The sequence below is a fragment of the Alosa alosa genome, chromosome 6 (genome assembly GCF_017589495.1).
Source record: "Alosa alosa isolate M-15738 ecotype Scorff River chromosome 6, AALO_Geno_1.1, whole genome shotgun sequence".
In the NCBI taxonomy this organism is placed as follows: domain Eukaryota; kingdom Metazoa; phylum Chordata; class Actinopteri; order Clupeiformes; family Clupeidae; genus Alosa; species Alosa alosa.
The window spans coordinates 12,516,413-12,538,138 of NC_063194.1; the positions used below are offsets into that span (position 1 = coordinate 12,516,413).

General features: G+C 42.4%; 1 protein-coding gene across 2 annotated transcripts; it reads right to left on the reverse strand.

The window, feature by feature from the left end:
* Window positions 1–30: 30 nt before the first annotated feature.
* Window positions 31–10,386, reverse strand: LOC125296507 (transmembrane ascorbate-dependent reductase CYB561). 2 transcript variants are annotated; one of them, XM_048246464.1, is made up of 6 exons: window positions 10,033–10,385; window positions 6,322–6,538; window positions 3,678–3,776; window positions 3,370–3,473; window positions 2,710–2,867; window positions 31–2,422 (listed from the first exon to the last, which is right to left on the reverse strand). In XM_048246464.1, the coding sequence occupies exons 2-6, from the start codon at window positions 6,533–6,535 to the stop codon at window positions 2,233–2,235; spliced, it is 765 nt and encodes a 254-aa protein (XP_048102421.1). In that variant the 5' UTR covers window positions 6,536–6,538; window positions 10,033–10,385; the 3' UTR covers window positions 31–2,232. The 2 variants fall into 2 exon arrangements, with proteins under 2 accessions (XP_048102421.1, XP_048102422.1); XM_048246465.1 differs by lacking the exon at window positions 3,678–3,776 and having other exon boundaries at window positions 10,033–10,386.
* Window positions 10,387–21,726: the final 11,340 nt, after the last annotated feature.

Consider the following 21,726-nt stretch of genomic DNA (forward strand, 5'->3'; position numbering starts at 1 on the left):
TGGTTGCCAATGAGTTTGATTATTGTTTGGTTTTCATTATACACATACAGCATTACACAATATCACACATTACACACAGCACTAAGAGTGAATTGTCAACATTCATCCTGGTCACAAGCATCACTTCCTACATAGACAGAAGTATCAAAATGCACTGTAAACATGAACAGCGATACACATGGACACGGTTGGTTGGTTCTTTTCCAAATTCTGAAGATAATAGCTGGTCACGCTGAAGACAGAAATATTTTTTTCACAATAGATTTACACTAATTGACAGATGAAATGTATATTTAAGTTTGGAACGTTTTTAACAAACAAAAAAAGTCTGGACAGCCATTCACTAATAGAGGCACAGAGGCATCAGTATTTGCTGTGCTACACGCCATGTTATTTTGTTGCTGAAAGAACACTAATCACAAAAAACATGCAGAATGCTCAATGTTCTGTAAAGGCAGTTCTAACACCCAGATCGTCAGTAGCTGGGTCCCGTTTCCCTTCCCCACGCACATGGATACGAATTTGAGAGCACCTAATGTCTCTGGCCTTCGTAAAACAAACAATATTATTCAAGTCACAGGCTCTTGGCTTCAAAGAAAAGTGCAGAAAGCTTTACCAGTGCCAAAGCTAATTAATCTTACTGTTAGTTACACACACAACACTAGAGTCAGCAGAATATATACAGTACATTCTTTAATCATTTGTTAATATAATTATTAAATCATTAGATGTTTTGGCGTAAGTTTGGAGTTTGTTTTAGTAAACCGAAACCAGCTGAACCAGTGGGATGGAATGTGAAATATTTCGATTGTGAAAGGATAACATCAAAGGTCTGGCTATTTTGTGGGGTTTACAAAAACAACCATTTACTAGTCGGAACACTGGTATTGGCAGGTAGTTCTAGTCTGGCAAATGTTATAGATATATATTCTGGCACTTCTGGAGTTTATAAAGGCACATTACGTTCTGGCACAACTAAAATATTTTGTGTTTTGTGTTGCTGACGGTTAGACAAACCCTCTACATCTACAGGCCATCTACAGGTGAAAACAGCAGGAATTAGGGAAGAAGCTGCTGATCCTGGGTCAGTTTTGTGCCTTTCACACATATGACAAGTGGTCAGGAGGAGTAAACCAACACCTACTCCTACACAGTGAAGCCCACAGTTTGCCTGAGGCTACATCCACACTATTCCAGTTTTCTTTTGAAACTAAAACAATCTCCATCCAGACTCACATTTGCGATTCCGGAACATTGTCTGGACTGGACACCTGAAGCATAGATGACTTGTCCGTTCACACAAATCACACGACCATTCAAGCAACTGACGATTGTAAGATGTAAAACTTGAATGCATTACAGCTGCTACTAAAGATAGCAAGGCCAGTAAAGCTTGTATTTTGTTCTCCATGTTGCATTCACCTCTGACATGCTAGTAGTAGAAGTCAAAGTGAGTCAAGGAGAGTCAGGAAACATCACACTAGCATGGTCCAATCAGGATTGTTTTTGTACCGTAAGTAGTTTCTACGTCATTGTTTTCAGATTTTTGCGGAATTCCCTGTCCACATCAAAAAGCAAAGCCGGAGTATCCAATGAAAACAGGGCCTCCAGCATTTTAAAATCACTCAATTACAGGAGCTCAAAAACGGCAAATTTAACAAAAGTGTTTCTGATTCAAAGAAAACGGAATAGTGTTGATGTAGCTTTAGTGGAGAGTGTGAAGCAGTACTGAACCCCTCTAGAGTTACAATAATGCCCATAAGTAGAAGCCAACTCTTAAACAGATATGGCTGTTCTGGCCAAAACAAGGCCAGTCTGCCCTAGGGTCAGACACTCTGGATATCTTATGCTTTTTCATCAGATTAGGATTAGGGTGTAATGTGATCACCAATCCCCAAATTAATGTGAACGTCTTCCACCCCCTGGACTATGCCAGTGGTGGACTCCAGGCACCCTATTGATATAGTGATTGGGTTTTCCTGGAAGAGTGCACTGTAGACCACATGAGTATTTATGGAGGAAACTAAGTTGAAGTTGAATGACCTTGTGGGCAATGACATTACAAAACAGCATTATTATAAATGCATCTGACACCTTCTCTGTAACAGAAATCATGGGAAGTCTGACTGTCTCTTCTTATCTCTCTAAAGAAAAACTGTGGAACTTACTGTCACATATTCTCCTAAACCAGTTCGTCTACTCCCCCCTTAAAACCACATGGAGAGGGAGCAATCAAGGAGAAACAGCACCCCCCTCTGTTAGGGTCTTAAAGTGCACAGACAAGGCCTCTTCTTCAGGGTGAGGCGGGCGTTTGAATTCGTCACGGGTCACCACGTACCCTACGAGCACTCCGTATGCCAGCAGCATTATGCCCAGAGTGTTGGCCAGAATGCCCTCAGGAGCATACGCCGAGTAGGTGTCTCTGTGGAGAACAAAAATGAGACTCGGATCAAATTTTCTTTCACATGTAGTCAATAGATGAAAGATGCTTATTTACAGTTTGTGTATGGTACTGTTAAGTTGCAAGCCTCGACAGACTATTTTGGAAGTCTTTACGCATAGAAATAAGACTCCTCTTCCAGTCAAGCAAGGAATCCGTCTCTTAGAGAGAATATTTCGGACTGAAACAGAAGTGAGCTGGGAGTGCAAAAAAAGGGAGAGAGATAGAGAGAAGGAAGCGAAGAAGGGGCAGCAGTGAGCTTGACTCACGAGATGGCGAAAAGGAGCTTCTCCATGATGCCGAGCAGGCAGGTGGCGACGGCGAGGCCAAACAGCGACAGACCGAAGAACACGTGCAGAGGCAGGTAGAGGCTCCGCAGCCAAGTGGTTGTCCACGGAAACAGGAAGAAGCAAAACCCTAGTAGCCACTGAAAAACAGAAGCACTCACGCGTGATGGAGATGCTGCTGATGTCACCATTCAATGCCACTGATTAATGAAATCACCCAAACAATGAGCGTTACATTCGTTACATACAGCCATACTGCCTTGGCATTGTGGGGGGGCAATGGTTCAGATCACCTCTGGCATATTCGGATAAGGTTAATAACAGAGATAGGATATTTTTTATTAGAGGTTTAAGGAACATAAAACTTTTACTGAAGACATCATCTATTTGATAAAACCCCGTTTTACAGGTGTGTGATATCACTAGTCCCTCTAGGATTTAGCACAAATTCAAGATTTGTGCATTGCAATCATTATTAACTCAATATTTCCTCAAAGAAAATAATGCAATCATGGAATTTGGCAATACAGATGCAATAGATCAGTGTACAGCTCTGTATAACAAAGGTTTGGTCCAACTTAAATGGAAATACTGCAATGACTACGCTGCTGAGGGGAGAGGAGAGATTATACATGGGTTTACCTGTGCAATAAATAAGACAAAAGTGAGCATTCCACACCAGGAGTGCAGAGAGTACATATGAGGGATGTTGTTAGCGTCATGGTACTGGAACACTGCCACTATCCCTGAGAAGCAAATACAGTTAACACACTGAGTCGAATTCAAATATGAAAATACAGCACTAGTGTTAACACTCTGAGTTGAATTCAATTATGCATAACAAAAAATATCTGATAAAATATTCTTGTTACCGAAAACTTGTATCAACCAGACCTCTCTCTCTTACACACACACACACAGGGGAAGACAGAGAAAGAGACTGATCTCACCGATAATACTTATGAAAAGCACTAGGAAGTGTAGCACACCATGAAGAATCTTCACACTGCGTTTGGGCTCATTTCGAAACACACGGTACACCATAATGGCTGAGGACGGAAAAAAAAAATGTCTTGAGAAACATTAATAACTTCACTAATAGCTATGACTTGCATAATAACAAAATGTTTCATTGTGCCCCTTTACAACGATCATTTTCCACAGACAGACACACAGCTGCACAGGACAACAGACAGTTCTCTTCCTTTGTTGTCATGGATACAGCTAGGAACAGAGACTTGTTTAGGCCTCAGGCAATAGCCCTCCATCACAAACACCATGTGGCCATTCAGAGAAGGTCACTCAGCAATCAGCCATCTTGTTTTATGGCCACCACCTGTCAGGCAGCTGTGCTTGAGTCAGGAAGAGAAGACTGTGATGACCAGTCACTCAGGACCCAGACAGCAACTATCTCTGGCATGGATCTGGGCCACCTCTGGGCCAGACCCACTGGCTATTCTCTGGGAGGGGCCAGGAGCTGTGAGGGGGGTTGGTGGTGACATGCACTTCTCCTGTTTACCTGGCCTTTTGAGGTTGCGGTCAAACCCCTCGAGGCTATCTCTACGGCTCACACAATTGAGGCAGCTTGCCCACTAATGGCCCAGTGGCCTTTCAGACAGAACGTCCTAATCGAGTTGCTGTAGCAGGACATTGAATCTAATGTAGACAGCTAAAGAGATTAGAAAGACAATGAGCATCACCTCTGTTTGATTGCCTCAAGCTTCTCAAAGCAAAAATAATTGTAAAGAAACTAGAAATATTAACTATATAAAAGGAGCTGTCAATCACCTCTGTTTTCCTTGGTCACTTCCTGCATACTAGTCATGGGTTCGTTTCCCAAAACCATAGTTGCTAACTAAGTTAACAACTTTGTTGGTTGCAATGCAATTTCCCATTGCCAACCAACTAAGCTGCCAACAGGTTAGCAATGGTTGTGGGAAATGCACCCCATACTAGTTGACTGCCTGGACAAACACTTGATTCATCCATTCATACTTCTTAACAAGTATTCCTGTCACTGTTTTAGGCACTTATAATGACATATTGAACCTCTTCTGGAGCCGATGAGAGTTTTTGAGGGCACACACAGGGTGAACAGCTAGCTAGAAGAACATGAGGAGAATTTTGCTGATCTGTATGTATTGGATTGTAATCAAAGATTCTGTGATTGGAGGATGAAGGAAAGCAATCAAGGCAAACACTTTCAGCAGGACAAAACACACCCTTTGTAGTCACAAGAAAATGTCAGTAGAAGGGGTCCTAGTGTGTGTGTGTGTGTGTGCACAAAGGGCCGGATGGAAATCAAATTTGTGCTATATAAAAACATTACTGTGGACTTCCTGTGTGTGTGTGTGTGTGCATGAGAGTGTGTGATTGAGTTCACTTGATGTTTATCTACCTATGGGAATATTTGCATCATTTTCTGAGAGAAAATGTTATTCTGAGAAAATGTGATTGTGCGTGCGTGTGTGTGTGTGTTTGTGTTTGTATGTGCATTTGTGTGTTTGTGTGTGTGTGTGTGTGTGTGTTTGTGTTTGTATGTGCATTTGTGTGTTTGTGTGTGTGTGTGTGTGTGTGTGTGTGTGTGTGTGTGTGCTTTAGAGAGACAGAGAGTGTGTGTGTGTGCATGTGGATGAGAAGTCCCTGAGGGCTGAGGACGTAAGCAGATGAGACACAGATCAGCAAACGACAGGAGCAAACAGGACCCACTGGAACACACACACACACACACACAAACACACACACACACACACACACACACACACACAAAACACACAGACAGACACACACTCTCTCTCTCACACACACACACACACACACACACAAAACACACAGACACACACACTCTCTCTCTCACACACACACACACACACACACACAACACACACAGACACACACACACACACACACACACACACACACACACACACACACACACACACACACACACACACAAACACACACAGTGGCACATCACCAGCCACTCCAGTCAGCCTTAGACACTGCCTGCTCCTTCTGTCGTGTAAATGTAAGAGATATGATTACCTTTCAGGAAGTATCCATCAATAAAACAATAAAGTGTGTGTGTGTGTGTGTGTGTGTGTGTGTGTGTGTGTGTGTGTGTGTGTGTGTGTGTGCATATGTGTATATGTGTGTTTATATGTACAGTATGTCTTGTCTATATGTATGCATATGTCTGCGAAAGAGTAAACAGAAATACTGATACTGATGCCTTGGGTACATGTTGAATGTTCATGTAATTCAGTAGTATACTGTAGAATGATCTAGTATGCACTGTACTGCATGCACTGTATTAAAACCTTTAAATACATAAAGGCTATTTCAAGTGAAATGAGGATGAGCCAGCTGCATGTGTAGCTGTAATGTGTCTCTGAGAAAGTCAGGAATAGTGTGTCTAAAGCAGACTGAGTGAAACACAGACTGACGAATCCTTTCAACAAACACTCACCAGATGCCCTGTGTGTTTACTGAGCAGGGTGTGTTTGTGTGTGTCAGTGAGTGAGTGTGTGTGTGTGTGTGTGTGTGTGTGTGTGTGTGTGTGTGTCTGAGTGCCTTGTGTCCCCTCTGGCTTACCGTCTCCATAGAGGAAGATCATGGCCAGCACCATGCAGAGAGGGTGCACGTTAAACTCCTGGGAGGAGCCGTCCCAAGCGTAGCCGCCACGGAAGTGGCCCATCCACACGCCCGTTATGACCACGCTGGCCACGCCCAGCAGCTGGGAGCCTGCTATGTACCAGGGCAGAGAACTCGCCCCTCGCCAACTCCGAAAAGCCGCCTCTTCCTCCATCACCTGAAAGAAGGGAGAAATTAAAAAAGGGACACATTTTGTACATGAGAAATAGAAGCAACTGTTTAGCAGACTGCTTTGGCAATTTTGTGCACTGCACAGTCGAGACAATAAAAGCACATGAAATTGATTCTGAATTAAGACTAGCAAGGAGGGGCAACAGGTTCAGTGTGAATAACCAAGCAGATCTACTTTGTGCAGATGCTGGAGCCCTATTGATGTCTTAATAAAGGACAATCAATAGTCTGCACACGCTGACTCACTTCTGATTAGGTTAATGGAATGCAGGCATTTAGCAAAAGGCGAAGCAACAGGCTGTGAGGAAGACATAATTATAATTAATTAATTCTAGAAACTCAAAGTCGCTTTAGAGGGGGGTGGTAGTGTGTGTGTGTGTGTGTGTGTGTGTGTGTGTGTGTGTGTGTGTGTGTGTGTGTGTGTGTGTGCGCAGGAGTGCTGGGTGGGTGGGTGGTTAGGTTCACTTTGAATTGCCTCGCTCTTTAAAGACAAGACAGAAGAAGAGGAAAGACAGAGAGGAGAAAAGAAAGAGAGGGGTGGGGGATGGGTGAGATGCCAGCTGACTGCGAGTCCGTGAGTCAAATCACAAGACTACACCCTGGGAATAAATATTTACTTCTTAAATAGACAGTCAGAAACACATACACACACACACACACACAGATGCACAAAATACAAACTTACCAGTACATACACCTACATACATAAAGACACACACATACACATGCAGACCAACAAGCTGTCACTGTGTGCAAATGAAGGGATCATAAGCCTAGTTTTTTTTTGTTAACCATATCTCTGCTTGAATTGAGTGCCAAAAGCGCCTGACTAGTCACAATGGGCTTAGACTTAATAGCTGAATTAATTGGTTTAATACCAATTGTAATGAAACAATAGACAATAAAGGATCAACTGCTATTAATGTGCAAGTCACAAGGAAATGCATACTCATAAAACTCAAAGAACTGCAATTCAGCAAATACCTAAGGGACCAGAGAGGTGAATGCCCACTAAAACAAATGTAGGTCTTTCATTGAAAATGCATACGTTCATGAATGAACACAAATGCAAAGTTGGATGGTAATAATTCAAAATAATATTCTACATTATTTGTCATAAACATGTAACTTTGGCAATGGCTAGAAACGGGCAAGAACAGTTAAGCATAAATTCTAAGGATTACACATGCTTCACCCAGCTACCATGCACAGCATCCCACAGAGTGTCTCAGTGTAAGACTATGTAATACATCTATGTACTACAGTGTGTGTGTGTGTGTGTGTGTGTGTGTGTGTGTGTGTGTGTGTGTGTGTGTGTGTGTGTTTAAATACACTAATGTATACACAACAAAAAAAGTAGACAGTTTTGCATTTGCAAGCCTGCATGACCAAGTTTTTTTTTTTTTCAGATCTTTCCCTGGTCTTCAGATCTTCCTAGAGCTGTTCAGCAGCACCTCCAACAACATAACACACCTAATACACACTTCCCATATACTTCCCTCTCTTACCTCCTCTACCTCTTTTAATCCACCACTTTCTCCTCCTATCACACTTAAGTTGTACTTATAATATCAGCACTCTAGTAAAGTAAGACTCTAGTAATATTATTGTATTGTATTGTATTGCATTGTATTGTGTAGTGATGGTATTGACAGATGCGGTAGTAATTCCTAAGGTTTCCTCTGCACTGTAACTTGAATGTTATTATTTTGCTGTAAGTCGCTTTGGATAATAGTGTCTGCTACATGGATACATGTAAATGTAGCAATAGAGATAATAGGAGAGGAGAGAGGAGAGAAGGGAGAGAGGGGAGAGGAGAGGAGAAAGGAGTAGACAGGAGAGGACAGAGGAGAGGAGAGGAGAGGAGAGGGAGGAGGGAGAGAGGGGAGAGGAGAGGAGAGGAGAAAGGAGAGGAAAGAGGAGAGGAGGGAGAGATGGGAGAGGAGAGGAGAAAGGAGTAGACAGGAGAGGACAGAGGAGAGGAGAGGAGAGAGAGAGGAGAGGAGAAAGGAGTAGACAGGAGAGGACAGAGGAGAGGAGAGGAGAGGAGAGAGGAGAGGAGAAAGGAGTAGACAGGAGAGGACAGAGGAGAGGAGAGGACAGAGGAGAGAGGAGAGGAGAAAGGAGTAGACAGGAGAGGACAGAGGAGAGGAGAGGACAGAGGAGAAAGGAGAGGAGGGAGAGAGGGAGAGGAGAGGAGAGGAGAGGAGAAAGGAGAGGAGGAGAGAGGGAGAGGAGAGGAGAGGAGAGGACAGAGGAGAGGAGGGAGAGAGGGGAGAGGAGAGGAGAGGAGAGGACAGAGGAGAGGAGGGAGAGAGGGAGAGGAGAGGAGAGGACAGAGGAGAGGAGAGAGGGGAGAGGAGAGGAGAGGAGAAAAGAGAGGACAGGAGAGGACAGAGGAGAGGAGAAAGGAGTAGACAGGAGAGGACAGAGAGGAGAGGAGAGGAGAGGAGAGGAGAAAGAGAGGACAGGAGAGGACAGAGGAGAGGAGAGGAGAGGAGAAAAGAGAGGACAGGAGAGGACAGAGGAGAGAGGAGAGGAGGGAGAAAGAGGAGAGGAGAGGAGAAAGGAGAGGAAAGAGGGGAGGAGGGAGAGATGGGAGAGGAGAAAGGAGAGGAGAGCCTTACTGACTACTTCTGGGCCAGATGTGGCCCTCTTAGTAATAGAGAGAGGACATAACATGCTAGAATTTACGGCTCTCTGTTGCATTCATCAGACCACAGCCCAGATTAACATAATTAGTTACTGCAGAATAACCTGCAGTTGTAACATAATAATTGCAGAATAACTTAATCTGAAGACCCAGACAGCAAAACACATGTGAGATCTCAAGACATTGCTTGAGATATTTATGAGAACCATCCAGATGGGATTATTTTAGTTGAGGACTCAGTATTTCTCTCAGACTGAGGCGCTATAAGATTTAAAATAATATGAAGTGCTGAACTGCATTTAAAACTAAATAGTAGCTTACCTTAATATGGCAGGGTTTGCATTCTAAAATAGATGGTGAAGAGGATGTTTAACCTGCAACTTGTTCACTTGAAAAGGTAGGCTACTTGATATAAAATATGCTACAGTGTTTTATCCTCAAATCCATCTGCTCAGTCTAAGAGGACGCTGTGTATGTAAGAGAGGTAGCCTAAATTCAACACACATGATCTAGACTCTGGTTGTGTAAAGCAAATTCATTCTTGCCGGTGTCATTCTTACAAAACCTCTACCATGCACCCGTGAAAATCGATTAGTTAGGCTACAACATCGCAAGAGAAGTATGACTTGGCATTCTATTTTCGCCCTCAAGGCAGATAGAGAATGTGTAATAGTGCATAATATTTTCGCCTGTCTCTTACCTAAACTAGGTAGCCTATAGACTCTGGAGCGGATGTGACTCGGGTCAAACCAGTCATAGAGTCACCACACCTGCCATCAGGGACGGATAACTTTACCTTCCAAAATCTAAAGAAATATACCACTCACCTCGCTTCTGTACAGCTACAGGTGCGTCCTCAAAAAGCCTCAGTACCAGGTCACCGGGCGGTCTTCCTGAAAATTCTTATCCTCCGTTTCCTTCTACCAGCTTTTTTTCCCTGAAGCTTTTCCTCACACTTGCGTTGCGTGCGCACTTTTTTTACTTTCAGCTGCCCATTCAGTTATTCAGTAAAACATGAATTGTACATGTCGTGTTTCAGAACTATTTATATAGGCCTATGTTGTTTCTCTGCTCTTCTTGCATGCGTAGTTTACAGTGAGCGGTATATGGTTACTCTGACAAAAGGTTTGAAAAGAAAAGGTCAGGATAATAGATAACAGTGACGTTTAGGGAACTAGCAACTGACAGCCATCTAAGACACGCCCCTGACACTCCTGAATGGCTCAAAGATGGACAGGGGTGTGGCCAAACGACGCAGGGTGTAGCCTACAAGGTACCAGGGCTCCAAAACTGTTCAAGGGTTGGTTACCTTGGTAATATAAGGATACGAGCCACGTCATGTAGCCTACCCTGACTGACAGCTTTTCTGCTCTGCTTTTTTCTGAATCTCTAAACCATGCTTATGGGAATATGTAGGATACAGGCCTAGCATAGGAGTGAGGTGAGATTAATACTTAGACTATCAGGTCTGCTGCAGTACCCTTCAATACCGAATAGCCAGATCGGCACTTTCCCAGGGGATAGCCTACCTTAGTTTAGCCTACTTTGCGATGTAATTCGCTCTACTGAATGTATTTACTTATAATTTAAAACGTTGCCCAACAGTAATTCCAATAAAGACCACGAGAGGGAGACCGACTCCTTTGAGTTCGTTACACCGCTAAATCACAGTGTTCTTTTCATTCTGGTGGTCCCTAGGCCTACCCATCTTTTGATGCAAAACAGCATCCAACTGTAGCCTGTCCTGGCATGAGCCACAGGCAACTCATTTTGTTAATTCCATGATTAGGCCTTCACCTTACTCCGACATGCTGATGTCATATTGGTTGTGATTGTTTTTCAGATGGATAGAACCAGGCTCCTTACCAGAAGTCAGCCACTGACTCTTGTTTTTTTTCCTTTAACCTTGTTACAGGTTAGGCCTACCACCTGTATTGCATCCACGTTCCCTGTTTTTGGTCCAAAATTAAATAGAACATTGAGCGCATGATTTCCAGACACCTGTTGTCTGGGAGAGATAGGCTACAGTAGGCTACAGGCCTACAATAGCCACACACAGACACACTCACTTTTTTTCCAATTCTAGGCTATTACTATCTCCCCCTCTCTTGATTAAATGTAGCCTGTTCCTCTGCCGGGGGTGGGAGGCCAAGCCGCTGACGGGAGATGACATTTCGAAGCTGATTCTAGATCGCGGTGACTCACTCCTGACTCATCACGCTTCGCTTTCAAATTTAGCAGGCAAGCCTCAGTAAGCCGAGCCCAAACCTGCTTTTCTCGTATCACTTGGTCCAACGGGAGCTGGCCATGGATATGATCTTTGACTTATTATGACAAGTGTTAGTCTAACCTAAATGTAGCATATGTGCCCGTGTCATGAGCCCTTCCATCCCGTGCATTTGTCTTCAAAGTCGTGAATGCAGGGTTGCACGAGCTGGTTCATATGGATAGGCCAGACATTCGAGAGGGTGGGACACTCGGCATGGATGATGTGGGTCATCATGCCTATTATCGAATATGATTGGAATTGTAGTATATTGTATGAATAGTAAAGGTTACTCAGTTTTGAAATATATGTTATTTGCATTCACAGCAAAAGGGTAGGCTACCTCGAAAGTCTTTGAGACCGTGGCAAAAGAAAAGAAAACGAGCTGCTCTTGAGTCTTTTCTTAGCCTACATTTGGTTGACTGGCGCGTGCCAAGAACGCTGAAACCCTAATAACTGCAAATTCTCTGACTTGGCACTCCAGGCGGTCACCTGCAACTTCTTTCAAATTGTGGCACTGGGTCCTTTAAAAACTCAGTAATCACATGCACTCAAAAATTCCCTCCGCAATCACTTCGGGCCTTTGAAAACCGTGAAGCGAATAAACAGGTGCCAAACTTTTTAAATGTTCCTATAGCTGATGCGTTCTTCAATAGTTAAGTTACAAGCCAACACATTTTTTTATTCTTCAGTTAGCCTACCTAATCTGAATGAGCTGCTTTTTTACAAGTGTTTGGTTTATTTACAATCGACTGCAAAATCTGAAATATGGGTAGCACAGGAGAGACCGAATGCGACTATTAGACGTTAATTAACTGCTGGTGTCACCTCTCTCTCTCTCGCGCGCGCGCGGACACCCAAACACACGCAATAGAATTGTGCGGTCCTGACTGAGCGGTCAAGGTGCTCCGTTCCCAGCTCGCATTCTTTGCGTGCTCCGCATTTAGAGCATCCCGCGAGGGTTGCTGTCATCTCTGCGGCACCCGGCGACGAGGACGCGCTGACCAGGGCCGACGCGCCAGTTTGGTCTCCAGAGCAGGCGGCCGGGGGGATCCGCAGCCTGCATGGGAGAAAGCAACGGTCGCTCCACCGCGCTGCAGTCGCTGTATTCTCGCGAGACCCAGTTATTATGTAATTTGATGGTAACACTCAGAGATACACATCCGGACCTATATATAGTCAAGCATACACTATCTACACACTCATTCACACAGGAGTTGCAAGAGATCCCTGGATGCAGTATCACCTTCTGTGGAACAACCAAACCATGACCACACACACATTTTTTTTCTACACAATTTACTTCGAATTTCGTAGCCTATAAACTATGGGAGACAGAAATAGGTCAATGGGTCTACCTTCTCTCCTCATTGTGCTGTGAGAAAGTATACATCACACACACACATACACACACACACACATTTGGCCACCATTGACAGGACAGATACTCAGAGGGTGATGGCATTTCGCAAATGCCATATATAGTGACCTGTAAAAGACAAGTGTCTACAAAACTCCCACCAAACACCTGTGATGAGCAGTGCATCAGAGTAACAGCTCAGCAGGGTGGCGGTCACACATGCAGGGGACAGTGGTCTGTGAGAGGCTCTGTGTCCTTTCAGCAGACTTACTCATGTAGCGTTATGCGGTGTCAACCATGACTCACAGCCTTTTTCATACAACCCAACACAGAGGACTGTGGTCACCTGTCAACATGAACATCACAGAGAGGGAAATAACTGGAAATCTGTGTTAATAATGTGTATCTCTGTCTTTATGTGTATATATATCTATCTATCTATGTTTGTATCTACAGATAGACTAAATGAGAGAGAGACAGACAGACGGACAGACAGGCAGAGAGAGAAATGCCCCCCTGTCCTCAACATAGTCATATTGAACACACCCAGTCAGAGTGAAAGAACAGATCACATCTCCATTCAAATAAGAGGGAACACCCTCCAATGTGGATATAAAGACTCCTCCCTTGCTGTCACACAGGTGTTAAAAGCCTACTACCTGTCCATCAACACTCTCCTGTTTGACAACATTATCTGTCATTATCTGTTAGACAGCTATAGAGGTACATCCATACACACGCACACACACATACACTTACACATATGACACACACACAACACAAAATGTTAAAATATATCACCACATAAACACAGACCCATACACTTTTTTCCAGATTAAACCCTTTTTGTGATCCAGTGTGGCCTTTCCTAACCACAGTGACTGTGGTATTTTTAGAAACTGGTCTTATCTCAGTCTGAGTACATTGATTGCTTCATGCTGAGTTCACTTAAACGGTATGACGTAAGACTAGAAAAATTGGTCATGTTGGCAATTGGCAACATCATGTCCCTCCCGCTTCTCCAGATTACATTTACATTTGAGCATACTACTTAGAACCAACATAAGCACAGTTTTCAGACACAGACACAGAGACTCTCCTATCCAGACTAATGAAGGCACACACACAAATACACAGCCAACATATTTGCATTTGTGAAAACAACCATACTGACACTTATATGAACACTGGTGTAGAAAAGCATTCAAACTCTCTCTAACTGACACACACACACACACTGAAACGACAGACACAATGAAGAGTGTGTTCCAAATATGTGTGTGGAGGGGAGGGGAGGGGGAGAGAAACCAGGTGTGTCTATGGTTACCTGAATTCTGTGAACAAACAGTCAACAACGACAAGCTTCCAGATGGTACTCAGAATGCTGTTTACTGGGTGTATGGGAGAAATGATGTGTGTGTGTGTGTGTGTGCGCGCGCGCACATGTGCGTATTTCTGTGTTTTTCTTTTATGTTTTCTTTTATACGCGTGTACATTTACGTGTTATTACAGGCTAATTGTTTGGGTTGAGTTTCGGGTGACGGAAGATGGTAGCCTAGGTGTGTGTTCCATTTTCATGGGATTATGGCTGTTTTTGTGCATGTGTGTTTATTTTAAGTTTTAGTGTAGGGTATGTATATATATAGATAGATAGATAGATATAGATACTTTATTGATCCCCAAGGGGAAATTCAAGACAGTATAGACAGTCAAGGTATATCTTTAAGTTACAATAAGTGATTCATTTGTGTATTAAATGCTAGTTTAGCCAGTAATAAGTCGAAATGAAAGTGTATGTTTGCATTTAATAAGCTACAGTCAGTGTTACTAAGTAGTAGGCCTAGCATAGCCTACTGTGACTGCAACACCTAATTAATTCCACAAGGCATCCAGCATCTAGACTCTGGCCAGTGAAAAATGCATTAAGGCTACATGTGGCAGTCACTGAAGCAGCTAAATCCAGCTCATCACTGAATAGTAGGCTAGAGGAAACCGTTACAGGTCATACTGTAGGCTAAGTTGCGTGTTAATGTAGGGCAGGCTACACAAGTGACTGAATTTTCTCCGGGAATAAGGAAATGGGCTCTCTCGAAAAGACTACAAAAAATCTGTGGAGATATTTTGCAAAGACATAGGCCTAGGCTAGTAAAATAAATAAATAAATAAATAAAGAACTCAACCTTTTTACAGATGTGATTCTGTGTGTGAGAGCGGATGTGCGCGCGTGTGTAGGCTATGGACAGAAGAACATCAACCAACTCCCACAAAAATACATTGACGACGTCATACCTTCCTCCTACCCAGCTCACTGCTCAAATATATTAAAAAATCGAAACAATAAAATTTTTCGGAGCATTGCATACGAAAAGAGGGTTGCAAAATCAAACTGGTGCTCTCAGACATTCGAAGATTTTTCTGCATGTTGGTTTTGTCGGTAGATAGCCTATACCAGACGGTCGGGGGCGCTCCAACCCTCGATCTGGCACCGTCACGAAGTGTTCAACGGGCAACTTTGGGATGCGAGACTGTCGACTCGATTGCCGTATAATAACAGCAAGAGAAATATTGTTTTAGCTAAATACAGCTATGCCATTTGCTACTGGAGATGTAGCATAGTTTTCTCCTCTGACTTATTGGGCTTTGGAGTTACTCGTTGGTTGTAGGTCCTATTTTTAGATACACAGACAAGGTCACGTGACAGGGGGCGTCATTAATGTTGTTGTTGGTAGAGGAGCTGCAAATATGGAGGAAAGAGAGTTGTGACAGGAAAAAATTATACATTTCATTAAAAAACTGAAACAGTTGATCCCGTCGAGTCAGAGAACTGCGTTCAAACGCACAGACGGTGGTGGATCCTGCGGCCAAAAGAACAGTGATTATCAGGTAATCTAAACGGAACATCTATAAATCGTGAGATAGGCTACGCTACTAGTTTTTTTTCCTAACCATCTTTTCACTTGGTGGTCGCTGACAGGCAGCAGTAGCCTAAACTATATTTTCGGGGAAATATACAGTGGTCTGGCTGGGAACTACTGAAATCGTTTGTATGCATCCGGTGTTTCCCATTTTCTGTCGGGTAGGCTGTTGTCCGCCCTTTTGCAATCACAACTGATTTTTTCCCCAGCAATATAAGTTTTCGAAGACTTCGCTGCTTTGCAAGGAGCCTACGAGGAATGCTTAATTGTCTGGCGTAGCAGCAGTTTAAAGGGAAAGCAGGCCACTGGCATTATGCTACTCAATTTATTGCAGAGTTGTATGAATTATGTCCTTTCGTTTTTTATTACTGTAGCATATTCTCTGGGTTAGCCTACCTGGCGAAGCTCTGTATAACGAGCATGCAGTGACATTTTGGTTGGGTGAGGAGACGTTCTCACCTCTATAATGTAACATTACCACCGACTAGCTTGTGTAGGCCTATTTGCTTTTGAAGGTGAATACACGTTTTCATTCGGTGCAACTTTTCGGTTACTTTGTTACAGTGATGACGCTCTGTCCAAATGGACAGCGGCTGTGTTTAAATTTCGCCTCAAGGTTAAAGTTTTGCAATCCTGTTATTTGGATACATTTGTGTGGATCAAAATGTCTCGCTGAAAGCACAGCCATTACAGGATAGTAGTGTGATCAATGTTCAGGGCCTATTATTTTAACGCAGAACTGACTGACAGGATCGCACTCCTGGGGAAAGGCGTTGCATTTCCTTGTGACAATGTTAGTCAAGCATTGTAAAAGTTTGGATTTTTATAGGATAACGAAATACCTTGCCGATGTCTGTTATGTACATATTGTCTCACTGACATAATACCCATAATGGTAACACTTTCTATGAAGGTTGTATTTATAACGCCCTATGAATGCATTCATAATGTTTTATAAGGTGTCTATAAAGCATTGTAACGCTCATTATTACCATCTATATATATTCACAAGTCGTCATAACCAACTTCATGATGCATTATGACAACTAATTATGAATGATTAGAATTTTAATCTGAATAATGCATTATAAATATGTCAAGATCTGCCGACTCACTTGTCAGTTTTATGATGCATCATAACTACTTCTCTCTGCTAAATACGTATAGTGATGCATAAAGAGTTTTGACTTCTACTGTAGTCCTATATATCTATAGCTAGAAGTATATGTAATAAAGTTATAATAATTTATACATCTCCCTACAGCACACAATTATAAACAGCTATGCAATATCGTAAGTGTTATTTGTCAGCTCTAAGTAAAGTGACAAGAATATGACCCTATTATTAACAGATATAAGTTCACTGAATAATGAAAGGGTGCAATGAACTAAGTACTGAGTCTGCCATCTTTGCACAATATTATAAATTACTATGTTAATGTCATAGGTGTTATTTGTCAGCTTTAGGTAAAGTAGAGCAAATGAGGTGTTGTTATAAATAGATATAAGATCATTATAAGCAAATACGAGGCACAATGAAATGAGAGCCTGGACATAAAGACAAAAGGAATGCATTTAGTTCACTTTATTTTGTGTTCACTCATATTTGTTTAGAATGATCTTATACAAATACAACCTTTATAGAAAGTGTTACCATTATAATAAAAATAATTAGGCCTACTAATTACACTATAATGACAGGCCTACTACTAGCATCATAACATAGTAATAGGCTACGTATGTTATGCTCCCTTAGTCAGAGGAACAGTAGAGAAGTAGCCTAATCAAGCTGAAGTGGCTGGATGGTCATATGTTGTTCACTTTCCCTGAAATGTGTATTGTAATTGTTTTTTAATAACTTGACTTTTTTAAAAGTCATAAGAAGTTTTGGTTTAAAATTGACACACAAAAAAGTGGTTAATTGATGTCTAATACAGCCATTATATAGTTTTAATTTAGGCCAGATGGCAACTTTAATAGTGACTGTAGAAACAGATTCAATAAGAGCAGTTGTCTTAATTAGATGAATAAGGTTGAAAAATTGTGTAATGAAGTGCCGTATGAGAAGAGTAGGCCTACAGTAAAATCCCTGGTCAAATCTACTGTAATGAAGTGGGAAATGGAATTACATGTTGGATGATGGGTTTCTAGGCTGAATACGGCATCAATCCAGACAGATCGTCTTTGTTGTACATGTTCTCTTTCATTAATGCCATGCAAGGACTTGTGGCCATCAGTCAAAACATGAACCTGAATAGGGTTTTGCGTGAACAGAGTGGTAGAAGCCAGATGGAGAGAGTGGAGAGAGAGATAGAGATAGAGTGAGTGAATGGGAGAGGGGAGGGTAGAGGTCATGCTTGCAGAGGATTTTCAAAGCATGTTGTTCTGACCATCAGCAGAGAAAGGCTTGGCCGGCCGCCTGATTATGTGGATGTATGTGTCAAAGTGTGCGGCAGTCAGATTATCTGGACGTGTGTTTCAACCATGATGCCCGTCAATCAGCCCAGCCTTGTCAAATCAAACACACAAACACACACACACACACACAAACACACAAACACACAAACAACTAGATGTACCGCAGAGCGGTACAAAATATGACCGCCGCCCAGTCCAGCACATTTTTTCCACAAAAATAAATCACGGTGAAAGGCCTATATGATTCTAACTGTTCCACTAAATTGCATTATCCACACTCACAGTACCAAAACATGATTAGTTCATAGATTTCACATGTAAAATTCATTTAATACAACCCCACCCCCATCTTGCCTGTTCATAATTCTTAGAAATTCTTGAATTGTGTGCATGTGTGCGTGTACACGTTCATGTTTATGTGTGTGGGTGTGTGTGTGTGTGTGTGCGTGCTTGTGTGTTTGCCTGCGTATGTCTGTTTGTGCATGTGCATGCATGCGTACATGTCTACTGTGTAAGTATGTGTCATATGTATGATTACTGTGAATGTATGTGTGTGCGTGTGTATCTGTTTATGCACATGTGTGCACATGGAATGGGTTAACATGACCCCTGGAGGCAAACATACGGAAAAAATTGGTCATCCTATGCCCTACGATTCTCAAGATATTCACAGAAAACTGTGTCTGCCCTACCCTCCTTTCGGGGGGTCCAGTACAGCGGGGGGGCTACAGATCAAAACGAAAAACGATGGTTCCATGCTATCCATGTGGGGTTACATGCCCACCAAGTTTCGTGTACCCCGGTCTTTCAGAGTCCCGGGAATCCTTGTTGATGTACGGTCACTAAATGTACACATAAATTATTTTATTGTAAGGCCCCCCATGAACGAAAGTTCACAAAACTTGGCATGCATTCGGAGGGTGTCATAATGATCCTACACTTTCAATTTTGTGCAGTTTTGACCATGTCAGCCAGAGATATTGTGATGAAACACCTAATTTTTTGCTTTTTAATTTTTAACTAGATGGCGCTATACATGAAATAAGTGGTAATGGGATGGGTTGACATGCCCCCTTAAGACCAACATACAAAAAAAAGGTGGACCTCCTAGGCCCTACAGTTCTCGAGATATTCACAGAAAACTGTCTCCGGCCACCTACAGACCAGTTGGTGTATAGTAACATAAATTAATTTATTGTGTGGCCCCCCATGAACGGAATTCCATTAAACTTGGCGTGCATTCAGAGGGTGTCATAATGATCCTACACTTCCAATTTCGCGCAGTTTTGACTATGTTAGGTCACAGATACCTGTGATTACAACACCTCAGTTTTACTTTTTTGTGTTTAACTAGGTGGCGCTATACATGAAATGAGTGGTTATGGAATGGGTTGACATGGCCCCTTGAGATCAACATACAAAAAAAAAAAATGGTCCTCCTAAACCTTACGGTTCCCGAGATATTCACAGAATACTGTGTCTGCCCTACCCTCCTTTCGGGGGTGCAGTCCAGCGGGGGGGCTGCGCGGCGGTCATAATAACCTCTCCCAGTAAACAGCACTCTGAGTACCATCCATGATCTTGTCATTGTTGATAGTTTGCTCATTCAACCATGGATGCACCTTTTTTTTTAGGGGTTGTTTCTTTCTCTTCCTCACTAAATGCATTCTCTCTCTCTTTATCTCTCTCTCTCTTTCTTTCTCTCTCTTCCCCCCCATCTCTCTCACACACACATGTGTGTGTGTGTACGTGTTTGTGTGCATGAACCAGTATTTTCACTGTATTGTATTTGTATTTTCGTGTGCATTGGTGTAAGTGGTGTGAGTCTGTGTAGATGTGTGTGTGTGTGTTTGTTTGTGTGTGTGTGTGTGTGTCTCTTTTTATATCCACGCACTGACTGCACATGCAGGTGTCTATAAGTAGTATAGGCAGGCGGCACAAGCTCAAGTAGAGAGAGAGGTGTCATGTAAATGCTGAATGTGCATGACTACCTGCACACACACACACACACACACACACACACACTCTGCTACACAGACTTCCAGACACATACACCTAAACACATACATTACGTCTCTCGGCATGTCCTTTGGACTGAACACACATAGGCACAGTCCTACCTAGTTTTTGATCGATTTTGGCCTTCCGCCTGCCATTGCCATAAAACTGGCTGCTTCTGCTACTGCTGCTATTGCAGTTTTGTCCTGGTCACCCGTGACGCCTGTGAATCTGCTGCCAGATGCCTTAACATCTGTGCCTAGTGGGGCCCCAGCAATGCCTGGCCCCTTCCTCAGTTGCCCCAAAGACAGATGTTCAGGCTTTTAAGATGGCTGTAATCTTTGTCTAATATGTGCAAGTGCCTCTTCTTTTTCTTCTTCTTCTTCTTCTTCTTCTTCTTCTTTGTTTTCTTAATGTCTTCATCCTCCTCTTCCTCTTCTCGTTGTTCTTCGTCTTCCTCAGACACAGCTGGCAGCGCACACTTGTTTTTATCTCTTCATCTTCTTCCCCTGCTCTTCCTAGTGAGAGCTGCTGTTGAGGGCGTCAAATGGTCTTTGGGTCATGGCTGGTCTATTTTTAAATCGTTAATCACCACAATTAATCTGCACAGTGTTGCCCTACCACGTGTTTGTACTTTGAACACTTTCTAAGAAGTGAAACGGCTTGTAGTAAAAGTTTTTTTTTTTTATGCTGAAAGACAGTGCAGTGTAATGGATCCTTATCAGTGTGTTAGAGGTGATGGGCTTTTTCGTAAAAAGCGTGGTCTTTATCTGATATAATTTTCTAGGAAAAAGAACTGAAAAGAACTGAATGCTGATTTTGAAAGAAAGATGTCTTGGTGAGAAAAGGCTACTCTTATACTTTTAGGAAACGTTTCCTAGCCTTTACCCCTTTTCTACTCCATGAAAAAGTCAGTCTGTTTCCCATCTGAGAGTCTAGTAGAGGACAGAAAGATGTTATAGACTGAAGGTACACAAGGGAAGAAAGTGAAATTAAAAGTAGGCTAAAGGCCTTAATAGTGTCTGCATTGATTAACCAGTTGCCTGTAGCAGCCAAAAAGGTTAAGTAGCTGATTAGTTTACATCCCGATTCCCCTAGCTATCACTGGGTGATGCATTCATATTAATTCATATTAACAATAGAAATTAGATAAATAAAATTTAGATGTATGATTTAATTAAGTAATGCTAAATGCAGAAATTAAGGTTAACTAACAGTTATTAGTTAAAAAAAAATCTGTTTCTGTCAGTAGCCTTCTAATAGACCAAAAATCAGATAGTTTATGATAAGCAGCGCATTGTGATTTCCATCAAGGAAATTTACTGCTTACATTTGCCCTTATTAATACGAAGTGTGGTAGTTATTGCTTTGTTAATTTAAAAAATGACTGCACTTGTTTAAAATGCAGTCAGTGTGTTTTGCTGTGAAATAACTGTATTCTAATGTTCCTGTCAGAGAGATATAGACACAAAGTGTGTATGTTGCACAGTGACAACACTGTTTATCATGCCCACAGAGTTGCAGCATCATAAGTCCAGAAGCATTTTGATTTCTTCATTTCTTT